This window comes from Aythya marila, assembly GCF_965140915.1.
Source record: "Aythya marila genome assembly, chromosome: 5".
Classification (NCBI taxonomy): Eukaryota; Metazoa; Chordata; class Aves; order Anseriformes; family Anatidae; genus Aythya; species Aythya marila.
In genome coordinates, this window is record NC_139046.1 from 63,900,981 (window position 1) to 63,926,500 (window position 25,520).

At 38.7% G+C, this 25,520-nt stretch overlaps 2 protein-coding genes across 2 annotated transcripts in view; one reads left to right on the forward strand and one right to left on the reverse strand.

Moving 5' to 3' along the window:
* The window catches only part of DKK3 (dickkopf WNT signaling pathway inhibitor 3), a 28,559-nt gene extending 25,714 nt beyond the window's left edge, over positions 1-2,845 (reverse strand). Inside the window, exons 1-2 of the mRNA XM_082760791.1 lie at positions 2,554-2,845; positions 318-455 (exon numbers count right to left, since the gene is read on the reverse strand). Coding sequence (XP_082616917.1) covers positions 318-455; positions 2,554-2,778 — 363 coding nt within the window. The 5' untranslated portion in view covers positions 2,779-2,845. The remainder of the gene's footprint in view (positions 1-317; positions 456-2,553) is intronic.
* Positions 2,347-25,520, forward strand: part of MICAL2 (microtubule associated monooxygenase, calponin and LIM domain containing 2) — a 162,070-nt gene continuing 138,896 nt past the window's right edge. The window contains exons 1-2 of the mRNA XM_082760776.1: positions 2,347-2,455; positions 3,015-3,332. The gene's annotated coding sequence lies outside the window, so the exon portion shown is untranslated. The remainder of the gene's footprint in view (positions 2,456-3,014; positions 3,333-25,520) is intronic.

Here is a 25,520-nt window from a genome sequence, read left to right on the forward strand (position 1 = left end):
ATTTGAAACATCACTGTAATGAAGCTAACAGAGTGAGAAATGATCATTCTTTCATTACCTATGCAATTGCCATACCTGGGTTCTACACATAGTATTCATTTATTTTCAAAATAATTATTTTACATTAAACTTTTATATTATACACCCCTAAACCTATCAGGCAAAAATAAGATACAATAAAATCCAGAAGTAATTATCATCAGGAAAGCTTATGCTTCAAATTCTCATGCTTCTCTGCAAAACACGCAAAATTGTTTTTACTTTTGAAGAAAAGGTCAAGTGAGAATGAACAGCTTGGTATGTAAGTTTTCTCATACCTTATCAATTTCTTGATGAGTCTGAACAGTTTTATTACCAATTCTGGTTTCTGTGTTGGACTCGTTATGGTAGCTGGGAGGCAAGTTTTCAAAGTTTACTTCTGATAGTTTTTTTGCCCCTTCCTCTTCAGCTTCCATCTGCCAAATTTAAATAAACCAACTGAAAATTAGCAAGCTGAAATGATTACACAAAAGAGAACAAGCAACATATCTTTTCCATCCTTCAGTAATGCCCTGTTTAATTGTATGATGCTGTTAATATAGATCCCTCTGTATGGGAGCACTCACTTAGCTATTTCACATAGCAATCACAGCAGCTCTTTTAATTAACTATAGAAACACTGGAGAGCTAAGCCCTTGAGTTCTGGACAATTTAAATAATGAGCTGAAGTCAGTTTCTGTGAGGAAAAAGTGTGCTGAGACAAGAGACAATTTGGTATCTGTACAGGCCAACACTGGTTAAGAGTCTGTCTGTCTCTTTTTCCCAGAAAAGCACTAACCGCTTCAGACACACTTTCCCACCTGACAAAGGGGAGAAAATATTCAGGCAGGAGGGAGTCACAGGCAAAAGCCCCTTGAAGGCAGCAGAAGTCCTGTATGTTAGGGTGCACAGATCCAAAATTTCATTCTCTATTTCAATTCCCATTTCTTTGTTTGCCAGATGAAGACTTGGTACAGAAGACATGATAAGTGTTCTCTGAATCAGAAAACAGAGCAAGCATGGCAAAAGGGCATGAGCCTTGTAAACAATACAAATTTGGAGCAAGTTGTTTCATGTCTGTTACTTGCAGTCACCATGACAGAGCTAGGAGGCCACAAGTTCAGCCAGGGTGAACAACAGAATTTTTCCCAAGACAAAAGTCTCTCTTTTTGATGTATCTACTTTAACTGACAAATGCAAACCTTTTTAAGAGCAAAGCATTTATCTGCTCCCATGCCGCTCAGAGAATCCGTCTGTTGTGCTGTATACAGGCCATTCCTCAATCCCGAATAAACATTTTTAACAGAAGCAGTAAAATAGGCAGATATTTTAACTACATTCTTATTTACAACTAAGCATATTTTATTTATTGTAAAGCAAGTTTTTTTTTAATATTTTGTCTCAATGTGTTTACAGCTTAAATGAAATGGATGACAAGCAGAATTCAGCAACCATCTGGATAACAGTAAAAGTTAGAAATGATCTAATTACTGTAAACAAAGGTCTGTGTCCCTCGTGGCCTGCGAGTAAAAGGATTTTTGGACTACATAACTTAATTTTAAGTGAAAGAGAGAACTTGGAAGGAAGATTTTGAACATGACAGTGTGAGAAACACTCTGTAGCCAATAACTTAGGCTCAGGCGAGGATCTCAGTGAAGTAGTAATTTATTCACAATTGCAATGGTGGGCATCCCACAAGCAGGAGCACGCCTACTAGTCACACAGTACTGTTTATATACTTTATTTCCTCGATGACTGGGATCCTCCCCTGCTTCCCCATTGACTGGCTAATCCAGGTTCACAACCTATCCAATGCTTCACAGACAATGCATGGCCTTTAGTTGCCGGCCTGTTAAATTTCAAATTTCTTTGACTTTGTTACTGTTAAAGTGGTAATGTTTCTTCACTTACCTGACTTGACACCGTGATTTTCACCTAATTGCTCTAAGGAGTCTGGTTGTCTGCATTTTATAAGGCCATCTGCTAAGTTTTCTTACCACTGCAAGCATATCTCAATACCACATTTCTTACCTTTAAACAATGTAACTCTGCAAAAACGTTTTTATTCCCACAACAGGGAAAAAACCCAGAAGTGAGAGGAATGCAGGAATACGTGCTTTGGTATGTGAGACAATGGCTTGGGGTCTTAGATTCAATTCAGTTCCTGGCTTTGAAACATGTCCTGTGTGATTCTGCGATTTGTGCGATCACCTCTGGCGTTTCAGGCGCTGCTGCACAACATTAAAGTAAGCTTTCCCTTCGCTCCTCCCCTCCCCACGTCCTTTTTTGCTACTGCTTTAGGATCCGGGCAGATGTCTGCCCGCACGGCTGCCTCACGACCTGCCCCCACACGGTGAGGCTGCCTTTCCACCACGGCACAGCGCGGGGCAGCGGCGGCGGGGAGGCTCGGTCGGGGGCAGAGCGGGAGAGCCGGGCGGTAGGTTTTTTTCTCCTTGTTCTTTCGGTTCTGTCGTTCTTTTGCGAGCGAGCAGCGCCGGCCCCACCCTACCTCCCCTCGCCTCGCCGCCCCCTCACCTCCTGCACGGCGTTGCGCAGCTTGTGCTGCGTGTCCTCCATCAGCGCCTCCACCTCCCGCAGCATCTCGCCCAGGCTGGCGGCCCGCCGCCGCCCGCCGGCCCCCGCCGCGGCGCAGCACGGAGCTGCCAGCGCGGCCGCCAGCAGCAGCAGCAGCAGCGGCAGCAGCCGCCGCGGTCCCGGCCCCGCAGCCGGAGCCGGTGCCGTTCCCCGTGCCCGCCCCATCCCGGTGGCGCTGCTCCCGCCGCTCCCCGTGCCGGTTGCGGGCTGGCAGCGCGGAGGTGGGGCGGAGCGGGGCGGAGCGGCAGCGGGCGGCTCCGCAGTGCAGCGCCAGCCCCGCAGCCCCCCGCAGCCCCTCGCCGGCCCGCCCTGGCCTGGCCTGGCCCGGCCCGGCCCCCGCGGCCCCGGGTGGATGGTGATAGCTGCCTCACAATATCTCCGTTCTGTGTTTTGCTTTCCAGTCTCCAGCGAGGCTCGTCAATAGATGTGGTCGGCTCTGGAGGACCAGCTAGTTCCCTGAGAGTCGATACTTCCAGCCTCTGGCTGGCCAGCACCCCGCTCTCTCTGATGACTTCCTTCCAAATCTTTTTCCCCAAAATTTCAGACAACGTCATCATTTTTTATCTGTGTTCATCTTCCCCGGCCTCCACGTTACTCTTCCTGTCCGTGCTGCACCTCAAGAATTCCGTAGGTGGTTTTAGCTGCAGTCGGCCGGCTGCTCTGAGGCAACAATGTCGTGCCAAGAGAAAACTCATTTTATTTTGGAGCCTGGATGAGAGGTAATCGTGAGTAAAGTATTTCTGCAGAACATATGTGTCCTGAACATTTCCTGCAAATTACGATAATCACCAATATAAATTCCATGGTTATTGGCAGACTGAAGAAGCTTCATGCAGCTCTAGCAGAAAGGCAGTAGAGAGGAGTGGAGATTGTTAGGCCCCCTCTGTCCACAGAGGGAAACCTTTCCTCCAGTCTTCCAGCTCCTGCATATCATAGAAACGTACTATTGTAGGGGTTTTTCCAACCTAAATGATTCTGAAGCTCATGCTTTTTTTTCAGTGCCACAGAAGGTTTCCTTTTGGACACACCATAAATCTCAATTTATTACAGTAGTTTGATATTTTTAAAATATTAACTTCTTGGACTACACAATTTAAGTAATAAAGTGTGTTGGGAATTATCTGAAACAAATTAACTTTATTCCATCACATTGCATGAAATGCAGCATATAAAACAATTCTGCAATTTAGATAACATACTCCTCTTTCCAGTCTTTATAGTTAGATTTCCAGTTCACTGTCTTAAGCCAGCTTATTAATATTGCCAGTGACAATGTACAGGTGACACTTAATTAGCATTAAGAGGTTTAATATTCCTTGTGGAGTAACTGAAGATTTTGAGAACATCTCCTGAAAGGTATATTATACTAAAAAAAAAATAAAAAATGTATTACACAAAAGCACATATGATCTTTTGTCAAGACAATTTATTCTTAAACATTAAGCAACAAATTCAGGGAAGATAAAATACGCTGGCATAATTCTAACTGGAAATGTAGTTGGGAAAAACAAATCCCAGAGATACTACACAAAAAGAGTTTGAAAGACTTTGGTCAGCCTCAGTACAAGAACCTTAACATGAATTTGAGGCAAAAATGCTCCCTTGCCATGCCGAATGCACTCCTGTCAAAGACAGCTATCATCTGAACTGGTGATTCTGGAGAATAGAAACCACTTCCTGTTTGGATGAGTTTTGCGACAAAAGAGCACATTCCTGAAATCAGTAGGGTAGGGAATCTGCATGTTCAATTTTCTTTTTTTTTCCCACGCACATTGTTTATTCATTTAAAGGACATACATTACATTGTGTTCAGTGTTTCAAACATCTGTTATTTTGAATGTTCATTTACCATTTAATTGAGTTCTTTTCCCTTTGCAACAATTGTACTGTGAACAGTCAATCAGAAAAAAAAAAAAAAAGAGTAGCAAGATGTCTGGCTAATCTATGTAAAGAAAAGGCATCCTTCTGAAGGATGTATGAACAACATCAGATGCAGATAACAATACAGCAAAGACAAAATCTATCACCAGCAGGCAAAAATCCCCCAAAATGAAAGCCAGAATTCCCTGCTGAGCAGAGTTAGGAGAGGGAACTAACAAGTGACATAAGCAGTTTCTTCCATCTTAAGCCCTATGGCAGTTCCTTTGAATTGGTAGTCTTGGCAGTTCCTTTGAATTTCCCCTGAAGAGGCTGTGCTGTGTGGCTGCAGTCAAGCTGGGGTGCCAAGCTGGTGCTGCCGAGGGGTCACCCAGCTGCTGGGCTGACTCCATCACCTGTGGAGCAAATGGTGTGTACCCACAGCTGTCACCCTCTGATTTTTTTTATTAGTACAAGAGCAGTTAATGGTTTTCTATGGGAGAGGCTATCCAGACAGATAAAAATGTGATAACACTATTAAATGGCTACTCTTTTTACTGCTCTTCTATTTTTTAAGAATGCTTGGATTTATAAAGCTCTGAGTTGTAGTAAATTTTTTTTCTACTCACATGAGGTTTTACAATATGGAAACTTGTAAATGTCAGGACTGAATAACTCTAGTATAAAAAAAAAACAGAGTTATTTTGCTGGATCAGCTCAGTGTTTAACTTTCTGACCATCTTCATACATTAAACATATATCAAAATTTTAAGCTCAGTCTGAGATCTAGGAGTTTTAGGAAAATATAGGAAAGAATTAGGGATTTTGTCGCTATTAGAGCAGAACCATTAAATGGTCATATTTTTTTCCCAGGTTTTGCTGAAATAAATAGGCATTAAGGACACTGAAATGCTAACACATTTGGGATAAACCTGACTGCAATGAGAGGATTATCAACAGAGTTTTCCTGGAATTACTGTTCCTGAAAATTCTTAATTTAATACTGTTCTGGAGTAATTGTGCTACATTCTAGTTTAGTTTATTTTGTTCTGTAAGTAGTTTACATTGCAAAACAGTAAGACTTTGTTGAAGATTATAAGAGGATCACACATAGAGTTGATTTTGAACCATTATCGTAGTCAACTCCGCATCTTGTCAGAACCAGAATAAGTTTCAGATGTAGGTGACCACCTTGCAGGCCTTTATTTAATAGATAGAAGGCAAGTTTTGTAGTCTGTTTAGTTTTATTTTCTTAGATAAGAAAGAAATTTTTATCTTCTTTGTTGCAGAAGTTAGACTGGAGTTCTATTATCTTCTTTTGGCCTTCTTGTGCATGACCATAAAATTTTCTGGAGGTTAGTTTGTTATAGGACCTGTGAAATATTAACCTCACAGCATACAGTAATCCTTGTCAGCTTTTTCAAATACAGTCATTATGGGACAGCTGGAATTTACTCAGAAAAAATAGAATTATGCAAACAGGAATATTGTTTGCATTTGAAGGCACATTATTTAGCAAGACAGCAGCTATACATTTGAAATATGAACATGTTTTGATCTCATTTTGTATTGCTCTGTGGACTGTATTTTCCTTTTGATATGTTCCCAGTTTTAACTGGTGAAGGCCTGACTAATCAACAATGCCTATTTTTATGGTGTGCCTTGTTATCTTCTCAGTTACTTGTGACCAGAACGGATTGAGCAGTGAGTCACCCACCAGACATTATTAGAGCTGTGACAACATGAAACCAGATGAAACCTCTAAACTCTATCTGCTTTCCAGACCATGGAAATGCAGCATATTGAATTTGCTTTGACTTATGCAAATTGCAGAGCCTGGTAAGGACTCTTTTCTACCCCTAGGAGTTTTCCAGTATAGAGAAGTTTTGAACAACCACAAATCCAAATTACATGCATAGACAAACTGCTGTATTCTAGCACACGCCCAGTGATAGTTTAAATGCCACTGCAAGCCATTGTCTTCATTTAAAAAAAGTGACCTTAGGCACTAAGTTTCTGAAAGTTTTTATAAAGTATTATTTTGTATTTGTGATGCACAAGTCCATCGCAGTGGGTGGCAATCTTATTGTTACTCAAATGTATTGCTTTGTGTATTCATACAGTCAAATTACATTTCCAAACTTTCACATGCCAGATTATTCCAGCTACTTATGAAGTGCAATATTGTCTCATAAATGAAAAAGTTAGTGTAATTCTTTTTTACAGAAATGTACATGTGTGTTTTTTGGGGAGTAGTATAAACTGACAGTACGTAGGTGCAAACACTATCACGAGCACTATTGTAGCATTTAATGTTTTTAAGACTTCGTAGTTAAGATAATTGGGAGTGAAATGCAGAATCTCTGTATTCAGATCTTAGAGTGCGTTTCAGATCAGAAAGTAATGCTTGAAAGTTTTTGGTGTGCTAATTTGTTGTAGATAGTTGATAGTTTCATTCATATCAGCTCCCAAGAGCTGGAAGGCTGGATATTAACAAATATTAAGCTATTCTATCATTATCAGAGAGCATTCTTCTAGGCCAGGGTTGAGTTGTATTGCCTCATTCTTGTAGGCAACCTTGACCTGTGATATCCCAGCTGTATCTTTTGAAGCTAGAAGACATAAGTCTTTTTGCGGTCTGTCACAAATAGTGCATTTTTCTTTAAAGTAGAATTTCTCAGGCTTGTTGGACAAATCACTTCTTTTTGACTTTCTGTAGTGTTTGTCCTTAATGCAATTTGCATGCATTCAAATGGTGCTTCCATTCTGGGGCTTCGTCATGAAGACAGAGACTGCTTGGTAACTGCATTTCCCTATTGTAGTAAGAAGTGATATAGCTTGGGCTGCTGAGCTGATAGTATAGGTCTCCTGAGATCTCTGGCAGGCTTATCGCTCATTCTGAGTGCCTCTGTTTTCCCTTCTCATTGTTCTTAAGGGTGGTTGTTTTGTAGCTGTAAGTTGTATGAAAATTTTTCTTATGTGACTCTGAGAACATTTTTTCCAGACTATATTTGTACCTTTTTCCCTAATGCAGCCACCCACTCTATAAAATTCTCAGTTGGCTGCAGGTAAGATAGTAAGCAAAATTAATAAGAGTAAGTTGATGGACCAAGTCTTTCCACTTAGTATTCCTTTGCCAGTTACTGATCCAATTAAGGTTTTAATACGGAAGTTGAGAGAAACACGTCCCTTTTTGTGTAGGGGTGATATGTGTAGAGAAAAGACATCCTAGAGCCAAATTCTGTTGTCTGTTCCATGGCATTAATAGTTGTTCACTTCACAATAATTCCTGTTCACTTCAGCACTTTGCAACATCAAGTTAGATATGATCTAAATCTTACTACAGATCTCATTACCTTGCTACAGTTGCTATTCTCCCCCTTGAAACTGTATTATAAGCAGACACAACATGTATATGTGGGAGTTGGGACAAGAGAATCAAGGAATGGGCATTCTACGAACTGCTGTGAAATTGGGTCAACAGCCATGAAGAAGGTACCTGGAAGAGAAGGAACTAAATAAATTAAGAGATTAAATGGGCTGAAGTAAGATAAACAGGAACTCACATAAGGAAAATTAGAAAGATAACAACTAGAGCAGTAGGGATTTTTTTTGAAAGGGGTGGTGAGAAGATTGGCTTGAAACACAGGAAGAGAGAAGCAGTGCAAAGGAGTTGCAGAGAAAAAGTACTTGAAAGAGACCACATGAAAGAGAAAGTCACATGGACAAAACAGCAAAGCTAAAAGCAGGGAAATAAAAAAGGCTGGTTCAGAAAAGCAAATGACTTAAGGGAAGTGAATCCTGAAGCTAGTTTAAAGCAATATGAAAACATACAATGTGCTTGTATGAAATAAAGGACATAGAAGAAGAAAGAACCAAATGCACTGTGAGAAACAGAAGACTTTTATCATATATATAATACACAAAAAGAGACATCTAATTTGAAGAAAAAGTTGATTTATTTGCTTCTTTTTTTTTTTTTTTTTTTAAACAAAATATAGGGAATATAATGTATAGTAGTGTTTTGGTTGTTTATGAAGGTGAAATTTACTCATCCCTTGGAAGAGAATGTGTGTCATGCTGGCCATGTTTTTCCCTCTTTGATGCTATAAATTGTACTTGCTACCAATAACCACAAAGATAACAGATGTGTTAGGAAAATGTTAAAGATCAGGTATCAGCTATCCACTTAGAACTTTGCAGATTCTAGGCATTCAATAAATCCCCCAAAGTTGTCACAGCCATTTATTCCTCAAGCCTTTCTCAAAATGATAAGCATGTAAACAATGACAAAATACATGCAAAGTTAGCTGCTTGGCAACAACAATTTCATAGATGACTCACTAGCCAGTAGTTTGTGCATGCATTTGCCTAATCATAGAAGCAATACAACCTTCCATCTTGTACATTTAATGAAGCTACTTCAATTCCCATCTCACCACATATCTTAAACATTTATGATGTCAGGAGATATAATGTATGTAGTCTTCAGGTGTGTTGTCTTTCTCTACCAGATTTCCAATGTCTCTACACAGTACGTTATAACTGAGCATCATTATTTAATTTTTCTAGTCTAGCTTAGTCAAAGCTTAGTTTAATGTCATTGCAGTTTCAAAATAAAAAAGAATGCAAACACTGATAAAATCTGATACGAAAATGAGTCATTCCTATATTCTGATTTTCTATTTCCTGTTCTAACCGTATCTTAAGACTTATGAAAGTAATTCAACCTGTGGTTTGTGTATCTAACATCATAAAGCACTATAAATTTATTAAATTCACAGAAGACAGAACAGGGTTTAAGCTGATACCAGGTATTGTACTTTCCTTTCACAGATTTTAACAGATTTGTAATGATTTATATCCATGTAAGAGGAACAGCTCCAATATTTCCTGTTTTTAAATTACATGTCATTCTGAATTATGGTATTTTGTACATTTTTCCATTATGGAAATGAATTTTGTTTGAATTAGTATTTCTTCAAGGATGGGTATTGCCTTTTTTTTTTCCTGTTTCATGCCACATTTTTAGTGGTTGCTATGGTGAATAGGTTTGTGTATTAAATAGCAGAAAACAGAAATCCCACAATAAAGGTTAGCCATTCACAGCTGGCTGTTTCCCCAAGGCTACAAAAACATATGAGTCCTTCATTTGGAAAGATATTACTTTTAAAATTCATAAATTAAGAATTCTCTAATCCATGTGCTAAACCTAGGACTATCCAGTTTTCTCAGCTGACTATCATCCAAATAGCTAGTGCAACTATGAAGACATTAATACACTGATATTTAACTTGCATATGGTCTTTGTTAAAGAACACAAGAAAAAAATGTTGAATGACTCAGAACAAAGAAAAGTATTTCATAAAGAAATAACAGGTGCTCCCTTCATCTTGCTGTCTTTGAGTTTGTGAATCACTACAGGATCAATTTTTTTCACAGTTATATATATTTTACTTTAGCGCACTATTTCCCCATGTCACCTGCTTTTCCAGGTTGTTGTTGAAGCCAGCAGAACAAGAACTGACTGTGGAAACCAATTCTCTCTATTTCTTATGCAGTTTTTCTTTTCTGGTGAGAAATGATCACTGGTGACTCAAGGTCTTAGTTAAGTTTGAGGAAACAGGAAGGGCTCAGGGAAAAGAGAAGGTCATGGCTCCTGGTAGCCTCTTCACAGACCCATCAAGACTTGGGAGAGGCTCTCCTGGTGCTGCTCTCCATGTGTCCCAGTGCACCCTCTTTCCTTCAGCATGCCAGTTGCTGCTCACCCCCAAGTGTGGGAGATATCAGATCAAAATTCCACTAAAAAGTGGCATTTGGTTTTGGTAGCATGCATCAGTTCTGGCCTCACTGGCTCCAACCCCCTTGCAAAAACAGCAACAAATAATCACAAGAGCTGGCAAGAGTCTCATAAATATTCTGAGACGTATTTTCTGAGATAAGATGAAAGAATTCAAAACAGCATGCTGTGTCGAATGTGTATTCAGCTGATATCTTCTAGCCTTTTTCCCACTGTACTTCTGGCAAGATGCTTACTTAAATTTCTATTGAAATATGAACGTCAAAGTTGATAATCCATACGAAATATCATTTGAAACAAAAAGTATTACTGGATATCACTCTGTAAATGCACATTATCTGTTATCTATTTAGGTTGTTATGACTAATTAGCTTTAATACAAACTTATGCACACAAAAATATTTGTAAATAGTTTTCTTTTAGATACAAGGTATTTTAAAATTTAAGGCAATGGACTGCACTATATTTTGCAGATTTTGAATCTAAATTTTTATTGTTTCTTTAACAAAAACAAACCTACTAAAATAACAAAACTGGGATTGAGTCATCTACATGGGAAAGTTTTTATAAGCACCTTGATTTAAAAAAAAAAAAAAAGAATACTTCTGCATACTTTAATACAAGAAAACATTCTACTTTTGATGAAGGCACAAATCTTATATTATTTAAAATTCAGAACTGGGAGCAAAGGCCAAACTACCAAAATTACAGCAAGCACTTTGTTTTGCAACTATTTTTAAGTATTAAAAACAGAATACTCAAGAATACTACTGTGCTATAATGAGAAAATAAATTATTGTGGTCACATCTTAGGAACAGGATCCATCAGCCCTGTACAAAATCAAATCTAGGTGGCATTAACACCACAAATGACCTAAAGGAATGATAAAAGGTGCTAGAAGAGTGGTGTATGAATAGCAATGGCTTCAAGATTTGCTGTATTGTTACAAAAACTGTGAAAGTAGAAGTGGTCCCATGAAAACAGCTGGGACAAAAAACTTCCAGGACATGAAGGTTGTCATTGTTCTTGAAACACTGATAAAACCAATAATCAGAAACTACAAATAAGCACTAAAATGAGATGCTTTACAAACAGCAGATGGTGCAGCACTGCAGCTGGACAGAGTGCCTTGGTGGTGACGCCAAAGAAGCTTAAACGGAGAAGGAATGATTTGCCATTGTTGCCAGGTGCCATAAATGTTACTGTAAACATTTATAATGTTATTGTAAACTGTATATGTGTGGCTGCACAGCAACAGACGAAGAGGATCACAGGCTGTTAAACAGCATTATTGACAAGCCTATAGTTTTTGCACTGAGTATGAAAGATGAAAAAATTTGACTTGCCAGGGAGCTGCAAGCCCTGAGGATACATTCCTGTTGCTTATCTTATATTGTGCAAAGATAGGAAAAGGAAGAATAGTTGCAAGAAGTACAATGAATGTATCATTTAGAAAGAGGATCTCAGAAAACTAAAAAAAAAAAAAAAAAAGACGGATGATGTAATTCATCTTTAAACAAAGAAAAATAATAAAATCATGATGCCTGCAGAGAAGCAACATGTTTGTTAGCTGTAGGGGACAACTGGAACTAAAAATACAAGCTGTGAAAAGAGAGAATTAGTGAAAGGAGAGAATATACTGATCTCAAATAAAATTAAATGAGAATTTCTCAGAAGCATTAATAATGTCCATTTTATCATTTATGTGAGAAAGGAATAAACACCCATAATTTTCCCCAAATAATTGCATGAGTAAAAGAAATGACCGTTGGTGCGAAGTGCCAAAGACAAAATTTTGGGGAACTGAGGGAACATTAATGACATGCCCAACAGAGCCAGGCAATCAGTGACTGATTTGAACACTGACATACAATTACCAGTCATATTTTGGAATAAACTGATGACTCAGTATGGTTGTTAGTCTGCATTAAAACAAGCCATGTTAACTTTCTAGGTCATGCTCTAATGAGATAATGGGGACAGAGCAGATGTGAGACGGCTACATGGAGACAGTGCAATGAAGGACTTGTCTGTCTTGTGGATTTTCCCAGGATGAGTGAATCATTTACTAGATCAGTACTTCCAATCTCATACTTTTCACCTATGATGCTCTTGAATTTCTGAATAATGTGACTTCTGTGCCTTATGGAAGTGTGCTTGTCTTCCAAGAGCATACCTTATATTTTAGCACCTTGGCATGTCTTTCTACAAATTGGCTACAGGTTATTTCCTTGTCCCTTATGAAGAGCATCAGTTGCTGAGGATCTTTGATCTGTGTGCCTTATTTTGGGGCTAGGAGTCAACCTTTTTAATGACAGGGTTGTTGAAACTCTTTTTAGGGCCGTGCCAATGCAATCTGGTACAAGCCAGGTTTCACATGATACCTGTATTCCTCAGGATGTTGTCACACAGGCTGAGGTCACACAGACTGCCCAGCACCTAGGAGGCAAATTGCGCAAGGGACAGATGGTCCTCTTTGAAAGCTTGTTTGTTGTACCCACCATAATACCCTGTGCAAGTCTCTGCTTTTATTCTCTTTGCTGCCCCTGGTGGAGATCTCTGCTGACATCGGTTAACATGCCTTCCAAAGGCCTGGTTCTTAGCCTTCTGTTTATGACTTGCATTAAATTCAGCTTGTAGTTTCCATCCTTCTTGCATCCTGGAAATTTGAGACTGATGTAATTTTCCTGTTATATTTCACTTTTGACCATTTTTATTTTACAAGGCAATGAGGAACATAGAACTGTAATTCTGTGGGTGTAGTAGTGGATATACACGTATGTATATATGCATCTGTGTGTGTGTGCGTGTATATGCTGAGAGCACAATCATTTTTTTAACATATTTAAAGCATGAGGGATTAGTCCTCCAACAAAATGAATATAGTCTTAATAAATTTCCTCAGCACGCCTTATGTGTCTTATGATAAATAAGGCATGCTGAGGAAATTCATTATGTGTCTTATGATAAATAATGAATTAAAGTAATTGCTTTGTTTTCTTACATCTGTGCTTCTGCTGGTATACCATTTCATATATTTGCACTATGCTGGATGTGTTTGTTGTGAACAATGCCTCCTGATGTTGAAATGTGGTATATAACAGCAGTTCTTCACTATTATAATCCAGCAAATTAAAAGGTGATTTCTGTTTCAATGCAGCTTCATCTGATGGTAGAACAGTTTCCTACATGAACTGCTGTACTTACTACAAGGATTTTTTTTTTTTTTTTGATAGAGTGAATACCTCAGGTTTTAATGTCCTTCCAATTGTACTTCAAGCTAAGGACTGTATGGAGCCTTTCCAGAAGGACTGTATGGAGCCTTCTGGAAAGGCTCCATACAAGGAGCCCCTCCAGACAAGGAGTTTAGTATCTGCAAAGACTGACAGCTCCAAGACTCTCTATAAGCTTACTCACCTGTAAGCTAATGATGGCAGAAAGCAATTCCTGCAGAGCTGAAATAAAGCCCTGTAGGAACATTCTGTTTTCTGTTCAGTACTCATTTTTTGCTGACATCTCTACTTTGGAACAAAATTGTGTTTCAAAGTAAATAGGGAAAAAAAAAAAAAAAAAAGGATATATAAAAAAAAATCTGATTTATTTGTTTTTGCTAACTTTTTAACTGGACCATGTTACCTGATAATTTTATCTATGTCCTGAAAACACATCTTGCTTTAGGTACTTACTGAAATAAATCACTTAATAAAGTAAATGTCCTGGGAAGAAGTTTCAGTTTTCTCCTTGTCAGAACAAAAGATCCAATGAACGTACAAAGAATTTTGCTCAGATTTACAACAATGACAATAGTTTTTAAATCTTATCCCTACATATTTCCAGGCAACCGCCTTGTGATTTGTGAGTTGAGTTTTCACTGTTTTTCTGGACTCACACAGCATAAGGCATGCAGTCCTGTGGCTGGGAGCTGACTAGGAAGGTGTCACTGTAACTTAGCTGGAGTAAAGCATTTATACTTCAGGTTCTATCTTCCACAAGATTTCATCCTTTCTTATTTCTGATTGACTGCTCCCAAGGCTTCAGTCAGACAAATACCTTCAAGGTGTTATTAATTTGTTAAGTTCTGCAAAAGCAAAGTAAAAGTTCTGATCATGCTATATCCTTCATCCTTTATATATTGTATATTATATATGTGATACAGCTGCAGCAATGAACAGACACACCCCGTGTCTCATTTCCCAGAAGGCTCCAGTATTGCCACTGTCTAGGGCAAAAGATTGGTTAATAAGCTATCTATTTCAAGGTTTTAAAATACTTTACTAAAGTTACACACTATCTATAGCAAAGTTTTTCTTATGACTTTTTCACATGCATATATATCTTCCCAGCATAAGTCACACAGGTGGATGGATTTGTATGTATTTGCTGCAAGCTTATGCATCTGTCAGTCTTTGAAGGAACAGGATTATACCACAGTTTATCTACTTTTGTGACTATGTTATTTCACCCATTTTGATTGTTTTTTTTTTAGCTGTTACTACTCTATACATTTTTGCCAGCTCTAGCATACAGGTATTTCCATGGACTACTCTGTCGTTCCTGTATGTTTGTATTTTGAATGACCTCTCCTTTCTTTCTCTAGGCTGCTCTACTTTTGAGACTGTGACTGGACACAGAAAGTGTACCATTAAACTAGAAACCATAGTATGAATGTAGCACACCTATACTACTCCCCTGATAATTAATTTTCACCTGTGTGGCATACAGATCTTTACCAGGGATATTCTGGAGATGATGTGAAAGCTAAAATAAATAAATAAATAAATAAATAAATGTATATATATATATATGTATGTATCAGCTGAAGAACTGATTTCAATTATAGCCTGCCTCTTGTTTCTTTTCTGAACCTCTTTCAGGGCTCAGGCTGGCATGGAGAGATGTCTCTGAAATTTGGATAGCGTTAGGAGAAGGATGGGCTAAGGACATATCAGCTCAGCACACTGAGCTCGTTCCTGGAGCTAAGCCTGGGTCAGAACTGGGTCTGACTGATCCGATATGATTGGTGTCTCTACATCTGTTGAGCTGGTGAGGCTGGCTTTCAAATGACACTCTAAACAATTGTTGTAGGCTCTGCACTTGTTTGATTAAAACCAACCCTCCCCCCTCCCCCTGTGGTGGGAATGATATGGAGGCATAAAGATGTGTTTGTGTGATAAGGAGCTGTGAAAATGAGAATTCTTGTTGAACAGCATGAACCATGCTCCCCACAATACTTTGAAGGCACTAGTGTTTTTTTAAGTTAATGGGATGTTACTGTATGAAGAAGTGACCGCTTGCTAATAAACAAAAAGACTGGCTGAATTTATCTGAAAATGTGATTTTATAAAGACCATTTTGCCTTATAGTAAAAAATTGATTTAGTTGGCCAAAAATCTTGTCTGAGACACCTCTTTCTGGCAGTTTCATTGTGTTATATCACTAATGCTAGAAAATTGTCCAGAATTGACCTTGTACCAACTGCTGAGTGATGGTTTGTGTCAGAAAAACTTCAGCCTATGACAAATTGCCATTTTTCTTACTCATGATGTATACAAACAATGGGACGGGGTTCTATTTTTTTTCCTGTATTTTAGACTCTAATTATTACTTATTAATTTATTTTTCTGTATTTTAGACTCTAATGCATGCTTCTACATTGCCATTTGAAATACTTCATAATAAACAAATTAGGAGAGGGTGAAAGGAAGGCACTTCAGAGAATTTGAATGAGTGATTAGGAAATCTTAAGGAAAACTGGTTGTGTCACAGAAATAAAGCAGAGACCAAGGAGTTAATCTGTTCTGGTAGATCATCCCTTCATACTTTTCCTAGTCAGCAGCCAAGCTATTTCTCAAATGCCAGCCAAGAACTACTTGCAGCTGGCAAAAATCCACAGTTATCAGTGCAATGGAAAAGGGGTGAGGCAAAAAAAGAGCAATGTGGCCCTGTTGATAGTGAGGCGTAGGTTCCTGTGATCTCATCTAGTAGACATGAGAGAATAAATAGTTAAAGAAGATAACATTTATACAATTAGTAAGCTCAGTGGTATGTGTGATGGTTTCCTAGGCATCTGGAACCTCTTTTGTGCCATGGAGTATATAAAATTCACACGGCACCTGTGGAATTCATGTAGAGCCTGGTTTCCCTGTAGCTCGCAGAATCAAATTGTGATTTCAAAAAATATCAAACAACTAGTTCCTAAGTTATTTTGGGTATGACACATTATGGACACAGAGAGGTTGAGAGGCGGAGAGATAACAGATGAAATGTTGTAAAATAGAATGCAGAAATCTTTCAAAATCATTGTCATGCAGTGTTCTTGCACACAGGAAGTGAGTGGATCTAGCAGATCCCCAAAGCTCCTCAAGCTTGTGTAACATATCACTAGGGTGGAAATAAGTCAATTTTGAAGTCAACAGCTATACATAAAATAACACCTCTTAAAGGTCAGCATTTCCATAACTCCCCATTCTTGTGGACCCCATGGCACAATAAGTACTGACCAGATTTTTACAGACTGAAAGAAGTGCTGGGCTCTTACACATGGTCAAATCAGCCTTGTCTGAACACACACAGTAGAAAGTGAGCCACGGGGGATTTAAACTGGGGATGAATATTCTTTTCAAAAAACTATGAGTACTAGATAGAAAAGGCCGCACTTCTTGCAGCTGGTTAATCAACATAGCTAGTTGATTTCTGTAGCTTGTATTAAGGAGTCCTGAGAAATTAGACCACTGAAAATAAATAAAGCAAGTAGCATTAATGCATTCTGCTGCCTTTTGTAGTGTAATTGATGACTGCTTAATACATTGCTTTCTTAATACACTGCTCTCTGACTCATTGTACAGTCTTTTGTGCACCACATGCATTTAAGAATACACATGTGAAATGAAGGTGTCTAATTGTCTAATTTTCAAGCAATCCTGGAATATTCTTTTTTGGAGTTCTGAGTTTAATTGAAACCAAACATAAATGCCATTGAAAAATTAGTCTGTACACAAAATCTTGCACATTTAAGAATTGCCAATCTGTTAAAGACTGTAGGAACACTTACTCCACATAAGCAGCAGTAGGATCTCTGCTCTGTTTAGGCTCTTGAATACTTCTGTGAGTGCAAATCTGTGTGCATTTGTGCGCGTATGCATACACAGACGTGGTCATCTGTTGTTTCTAACCTAAAAAACTGATTTGGATATGTTGCTTTTTAAAGGGGAAAATTCCAGTCTGTTTTGAACTTCATGTTATTTCTCTGTATTAATAACATATTAACTCTATTTCTGTGCAAAACTTGGGAATCTGAAATGTGAATATGAGCTGGAGCTGTTACATTTGCACTGCGCTGGATGAACACTTGGGAGGCTAGCGCTAGCGAGCAATGTGCTGTGGAAATATCTCCATCTAGTGGGTGTGACTGAGCTGAGGACATTCCTCCGAGTTACCAGGACGCTGTCTGTCCACTGTTTAACAGCAGTTGTGTATCTGTTGTTTTTCAGAAAGAAAACAGCAAACATAGGAACCTCCTACTATCTGTGAAATTATTTAAGATTTTAAAAGTATTATAGAAATACATCCAATATTTAATGTGGTCTTTCAATGATAGATTATTCTTTTCTCACTGAAGTGTTTACCCAGTCCATTATGCCTAAATTAGCAAGAATATCTCTGATGGTTTGTCTACACATTTCCTGAATGAGTTTTAAAAGAAATAAAAAGCACTGAAAAGTTTTCAGGCTTGACATACTCTTCCCACAGTTAAAGGTACTGCTTATCTCAGAATATATTTTAAATAAGGAGAAGCGGTTCACTGGGATTTGAAAGCTGGTATGTTTATAAATATTCATTATTGTCTTCAAGACATAACTTGTAAGGGCAATGTGAAAAATACATTGTTATCCTTATTTGAGACCTGGCTACAAAATCCTCTACTCTCCTGCCTGTCTTTTTGACGGAATTGTTCTTAGCTGATGAAAAAGAAAATTTCAGACAGGCTCGGTGCAGTGACCACTATATAAAAAAAGAAAAAAAAAAGAAAAAAAAAAAAAAGAAAAAACCTGTCTGAATTTAAGAAGAGATTGGACTGTGCACTTAGTCACATGGTCTGAACTTTTGGGTAGACCTGTGCAGTGTCAAGAGTTGGACTTGATGATCCTTAAGGGTCCCTTCCAACTCAGGATATTCTATGATTCTATGATTCTATTTGTTCCTAGATCAACTAAAATTTGTAGGAGTTTTAACATGAATAGAGTTAGGGCTTAGTGAGGAATACTTGAGGAAGGAATACAGCATAGTAAAACCTGCAGTACATTCAGTCCTAAAGAAAATATAGTACTCATGTAATGGTCCCCCAATTAATGCCTTCTCACTTCTCTTTCTTAGAAGTGATTAGTGGCTGTAATAGTTATTTAAGGATGGTTCAATAAGATAATGGCATCTAACTAATCAGATGCCTGTTGCAGACATTTGTAAGCGGGGCTTCAGATTCTCCAGCATCCCACCAAGGCTAGGAATGTCTGTTTAAAATCCAGGTTGCAGACATTCTAGAATTTTTGGTTTTCTGAAAGGAACTGTGCAGCACCTCAGCTGATTGGGACTATAAAACATCATCTCCCTTTTAAGCATTTTTATGCTTATCCTATTATCAGCACATAGAAAACAGATATTTTTACACATATGCATGCATGGATATATATCCTTAAGAATAGGTAAAATCCTTTATGTATGAACACAGTTCTGGATATGCGTTGCTTCCTTATTCAGCTGTTATGTGTATGCATGGTGCTTTTCCTCAGCAAATTTTCCCTCAATGTAGTTTACATTAAAATCTACAAAGTATTGTTTTAAAATGTGAGATTGAATACTGTGGTTATGAAACCAGGAGATTAATGTCATTAGCTCAAGACAGGCACCATGGAGACAGGTGCCATGCATATTTCTCCGTGTAGCTCTGCCAATGCACATTAATTTTGATCTGCAACATTCCTGCTATTCCAGTCCTGGGCTCCTCTTGTGCCAAATTTTGTAGTTTATTTATCTGCAGGTATAGCAAAGTTTCCATCAAAGCAGAAGTTCTTATGACTACCTTTTACTAATTTTCAACTTCTGCTTTTTACTCAGCTGGTACAATCTGCTTCGTCTGTCATGTGTCTGTTATGAAGGCAAGGGCTCAGACTTGAGTCTGGCTGGCACTGAAATAATGCCATGATTTTACATGATCTGAATGCCAAAAGCAAAGAACCCCAAAGTTAATCACTGCTTACTATGACAAGACTCAGCCTCACTAATCCTTTTCTGTTTTCAGTCCATGTCACTGTGCCACTTGACCTGCTTCTTCAGAGCTGGATTATGTACCCTCAGCATGTGTTGCACAAGAAATCCAGTCTGGGAAGCAAAAATGATTCTTGCAAAGCTTTAGGTGTTGACTCTGCTTGGACCAAAACTCACAGGAGGAAGGGATGATGCCTTTGAGCTCACTGGACATAAAACATCATATCTCAGGCATTTACTCACCCTTTCTATTCTGGGCTTGCAACAGAGCTACTTTGTCTTTTAAGTACAGAGGAGTATCCAGTTTCAGACAAAAAGGACATCTGTACACAGCGGTTTTGCCTCCAGGATTGGAGTAAAGATCCAGTCTCCTGCCACCACCACACCTATTCTGAATCCACGGGAGGTCATTTTTATTCCCTTTCATGCCATTCATCATAGCTGGCAGAGGAATAATGACAGCAGTAGCCTGCTGTGTGATTGATATGTTTGTGCTGCTTTGTGATAAGCAGTAATGTTTTTGCATATCTTATGTTACCCACTTCTAGTATATTCCGTTACCCACACCCACTTCTCTGCCAATGGGTAAAATGAAATGACACGTTTAGCTTCTGCTTAGCTCACTTTGTGTCCTCCACATAAGGGGTGATATATGCCAAGTACTTATCACTATAATTAAGTGCTAGTTTGCCAGACTCCAACTGGACTGGAATGGGGTTCACAAAAAAAAAATCCTATGAGGTGCTATCTAGATATCTGAAACTTTTTCCTTTACTTTCCTGTGTGGAAAGGTTGTTAGCATCCTCTGGTAGCCCAGATGTTAGAAACAGCCCTGCAGGAAATTACAGTGTGCTACAGCAACCTACCCAAGTGAACCATTGTTCTTGTGCTGGCACACCTGACACACAGTGCCTGGCTGCTTGCTCAGAGCACACTGCTAGTATGGCTGGGAGAGATGAGGCTGAGCAAAATCTGCATGAATGATCGCACCCATAGGGGTGCGCGAGTAGGTGGGATGGACAGGTTCTTTCCATGCAGGATCGTGGCAAGTGTTGTATTCACTGGCATGAGATACCACCAGAGGCACAAAACATACAGATGGGCATCCTTTGGTATATCCAAGGTTTCACTTGACAGCTGCTGCTGAACAAAATGAATAAAATTCAGCCAGGTCATCCTGTCGTGCCATTGGTGCCAGGTATTTACAGCTGATACTTTACCAGCAAGAGAAGAATCGTGTACAGGACCATAAGATCATTTTGCTAGTATTTCCATCTTTAAGCGGTAAAAATCTAGGTCTTAGTTCCTTAGAGCATCCAGGTGGTGGTGCTAGACATTAAATACAAAGCACACTTTTTCAGTATTTTAAATGCTTGGAATATAAAATGTTTGGATGAAGGCATCTTTACAGTTATTTCTTAGATTTTTTAACTACTGTCCTCTCTTTCAGTGAAAATAGCAAGTCACCTTGTAAAAGTAATCTGTTGTATGTTTATGCCTCACACAAAGTGGCATAAAAGTGACTCCCTTATCCACTTTTATTTAGTTGAGAGATCATTCTGTGCATGAGGTGTAAGACAAGTACATAAAAGATGTATATAGATACATGTAGATGATAATATGTGAGATGATCAGGCCCAGGACATTTTGCTCTGCTGTAAGATGTTTATTACTTCATAAATCATGGTAAACCTTAAGAACACATACATCTGTTTTCTTGGGTGGTGACCATCTTTCATACCTGCCATTCATATAACTTACATGATCCGATGTCCATGATCTTTTACACATTTATTACGGCTATTGATGAGTCAGCTTATGACCTTCTTTTTCTGTGAAGTCCAGTAGTTAAAAGTATTTAGCTTGGAAGAAGATACCTGCTTTCAAATTTAAAAAAAGGGGGGGGGGGCTTGGGGAGGGGGGGGAGGGGGGGGGAAGGAACACCGTGTTATGTTTCCTTGGCCTAACAGTGACCTATAAAATGTGCTGGTGAGAACAGAAAATGTAATGTGCCAATGACTGCAGCCATGGTTTGTTTTCATTCTTTTTGATATTTGATTATAAAGGTTAAAGCAGGGGAAAGGGAATGCTAACCTGAAGTGCTAGCTTTCCCGTGGCTCCCTGCCATGTAAGTTGGTGCTGATTTGAAGGGGTCAGGTTCTTTGTTGGCAGACAGGAGGCAGTGAGGAATAAACCTTATCCTTTCAGGACAGTCAGATTTTATAACAAGGTCACAGGTTTGGTCATTTTAGGAAGATTTTTTGCTCTGTTCTAGAGAGTGCCCTTGGTCTCCATGGGCCTCCTGCTTCTCACTGAGAGATTGCAACAGACAGCTGCTTGCTTAACACATGGGTTTTGCTGAGATAGGCTGAGCAGAGGGCAGAGTGCAAGTACGACCAGTCCAGTCAGGGCAGGAAAAGTGTCAGAAAGGTGAGTCAGGCAGAGAGAGGCACGTGGGGAATGGCACGGCTAACTCAAGCTTCCTCTGCTTGGCCTCCAGAACTGATGGACTCGTGACCATTGCAAATCACCCAGGCACCATGACGGGCATTTTTCAGAGCACAGAAGTCAGATCTTTGGCCACTGAAAGCAAGCAAGTAGAAGGTATTTGCTGAATGAGCACTGAAACCAAGCTGGCTTCAGAGACATCTGCTTACAGTTTCCGCTTTTCCACTTTCAGAAGAACACCTTCATTTGGCTTCAGGGATGAAGGCACTTTCATATGTATATTTATATTAAAATGCTCATGTGAGAAGGAATATTAACTATACTGTTGAGGAAAAAATTCTAGTCTCTAGTACAGTAAAATCAGCCATTGAGATTGGTTAGTTCAATATTTTTAAAATATACCGTGCAGTAGAAATCTGAGAGGAACAGCTCTGTTCTGAGATGTTGTGTCCAACAGGTATGACTTTGTGCACTTTTGCTTTGCTGAAGTATGCTGCGTGAAGTCTCCTGAAGTATTCCCCATGCAGCTGTGGAGGCTGATGATTTACTCAAACCCATTAAGAAAATTAAATCCTCTTCAAAGAATTATGTCCAATCATTCTGCAAATGTTTTGAAACACAACGGCTGCGCTCTGCCCTTAGTCGCTCTTGTGAAATCCAGCTGCAGTGAATGGAGGCTATGTGTGAGGACAGGTCTGGACCACAGCCTGTTCAACCCGGGTGGGCAGTTACGGCTTGTGTTTGCAGCATGTCTTCAGGGAAGCAGGGAGTCCATTTAAAATCCCCACTGTACCCATCGTTTTCATCTCCACTGTACCTTGAATCTGCCTTACAAGAACGGCTTGGGATGCAGCAGCAGAAGAAATATGGGACACAAACCACCATCATTTATATGCACATAAATGAACATGTGAAGTAAATGATCTAAAAAAACAACCACCAGTTAAGCTCTGGTTGCTCACATCTGGGTTGCATGACTACAGCTAAGAACAGAATGTGGCTGATCATTCTTACGTGTATCTACAGTCATTAACCATTCAATGACATCAAGAGGATAAATTGTGCTGTTGATGGAATTTCTCAGGCTATGTGCATGCTACCTTTCCTTCTGGGAGTTTAGTTAAATGGGGCTTTCCCTGTCCTTCAGGCAAGCAAATTGCTTTCTTTTTCCTTTTGATCTGTCAGGAGTCTGCTTTTTAGCCTGCTTGTCTTACCTTAATTCCTTTTGATAAAAGATCCCTTTTATCATGCATACTAAAATTGTTGGATGGGCCTAGTTGACATGCCATGATTAAATTAAATAAGCAGTGTGTGTAAATACAGAAACTTTTAAAATGTCATGTATCACTTCATTTTTCTCTAGATCTTAACACTAGATTTCACAATATCATGAGTATCATGATTGTTAATTTATTATTTTTTTCAAGATTAATGTTATTGATGCTTAATATTTAAAATGGCTTTCAAGTGAAGGTTTCTTCAAAACCTTGAATTTTGAAGCATACATCTGGGGGGGGGGGGGGGGGATGATGGACAACTTCTTTTTATTTACCAGTGGTGAAATCAATATACAAACATAGAAGACAGTTCTAGCTGTGAATTTGCTGCAGAAGCTACACTCTGATTACAGGGACATGCTGTTGTAAAGTGGTTTGCATTTCCCAATGTCACTTTTACAGGCTTCAAATCACTGCAGCCTATAAAAAAGGAGTTTACCATTATGCAACAGTTAAAAATGAACAATTTTTACACTTAATTTTTACACTTAATATTTACACTTAATTTTTGTATAGGTAGGAATTTATGAACAACAACAACAAAAAAAAATCACACTCCAGTCTTGCCTGGTGTTTCTTCCAACTGTATCTCAATTTTCATTGTACATTGACCTACAAAAATAGCACTAAATGCTATTTCAGTGCTTTGTTTTGTTTTCTGGTCTTGTTTTCTTCATAATCAAAAAGTAAAAATGTATGCAATAACTAGCCTTCGTTTCTCATGTATAAACTGAGCAAACCAGATGCCAGGTTCAAATAGTTGATTTTCTCCTCTTAGATTTCTTGGACATTTTTCACTTTTCTGTACATGTTTATTCCTAAAATGTTACCTTATTTTACCTCCGTGAAGGAGGACATGAAAGCTACAGAACAAAGACTTTCTAATGACAAAAGCCAAACTAAACACAGTAGAGCTGTAGCAGATCCCTAGTTGGATACGCCCATAGAGAATTAGATAATCTTTTTTAATTATGTAACATCAAACGTAGCAGCAACCAAGAAAATATTCTCACCTAACACACCTATAGCCTGCCTGTGTTTTTAGAATTTATTTTATTTGGACACCTCTTCTACTACTCAGTTTCTTCTTCCCCCTGCAAAGTCATACAAAACTTGTTCAAGAAATACAACTCTTTTCCCTCAAATTAAACTTCCAGTGCTTTACACAGAATGTAAGAGGCCAAAGCCAGAACTAAAAATTTTGAGATGTCAAGGGCAGGGTAGTCTAGCTCAGCTGAGGGCTATAAACACCCATTGCTTAACTTTTAAATTAAAGAGTAGTTTCTATCTTTCAGCTCTCCTGTTTCTAACATCTTCTTAATTGTTGCTGCAGGTAAAATCCTCACAGTATTTGCACTTTGAGGTATCAAGAGGGGATTTCAAAGCCAAAAGAGAAGAAAAGTGTGTCAGCTGATGTCTCCTGCTTGATGATTTGGAGGATGAAGATTTAAAAAAAGGGAGACCTAGAAACAGAGGGGGAAAATGTTAAAACAGGCATTGTGTCACAGCAGAATACTTGTGTCAGAAGTAAGACTGCCATGACCCAGGTCTCTATCTCTCACAGATGTACTTAGCTTTGCACGCTGATTAAAACCCTTTGAAGCTGATAGGACTGAATAGTTGTGTCTGAACTTAAGCTTAACCAAGTCCTCCAATACTGCATGTTCCAAAGAATGAGGTTTGATTAGAAGCCACTTTAACTCTTACCTTTCTGTTGTATCCTTGATAGATATAGCCCAAGCTGGAATCTGTTGAATGTTCCAGTTCTGACCCTGATCCTCCAACATCCCATTTAACTACTCACATGATAAAGTTATTTGTAAATGTTAAATCTTTGCAGGATTATGATCTAAAGGAGTATTAGAGCCTGATCCAACAACTTCAGAGGCCTGCCCTAGATTTTGGTGATCAGTGTATCAGAGCCATACTAAAAGGATTAAGATGCTGCTGGTACTTACTGAAGATACCGTTTTCCCAAAAGCACAGTTCAGTCTTCTGGTATTGACACAGCTAGAGCAAGTGGTGTAAGTTTGCACATTGTATAATAAGTCTCGTTATACTTAAACTAGTATAACTCTGATAGTTTATGGTGGCTCCAGTAGCCTTCATTTTATTTATGCATTCATAATCCAAATGTTTAGCAGTATAAATATGTTCTCTGTGTGCCTATACATACAGATATATATTTACTTATATAATGTGTGAGGTTATGTCATGGAGAAACATAAAATTTTGCTGCTGCCTCTCTGAGATGAGTGGGTTA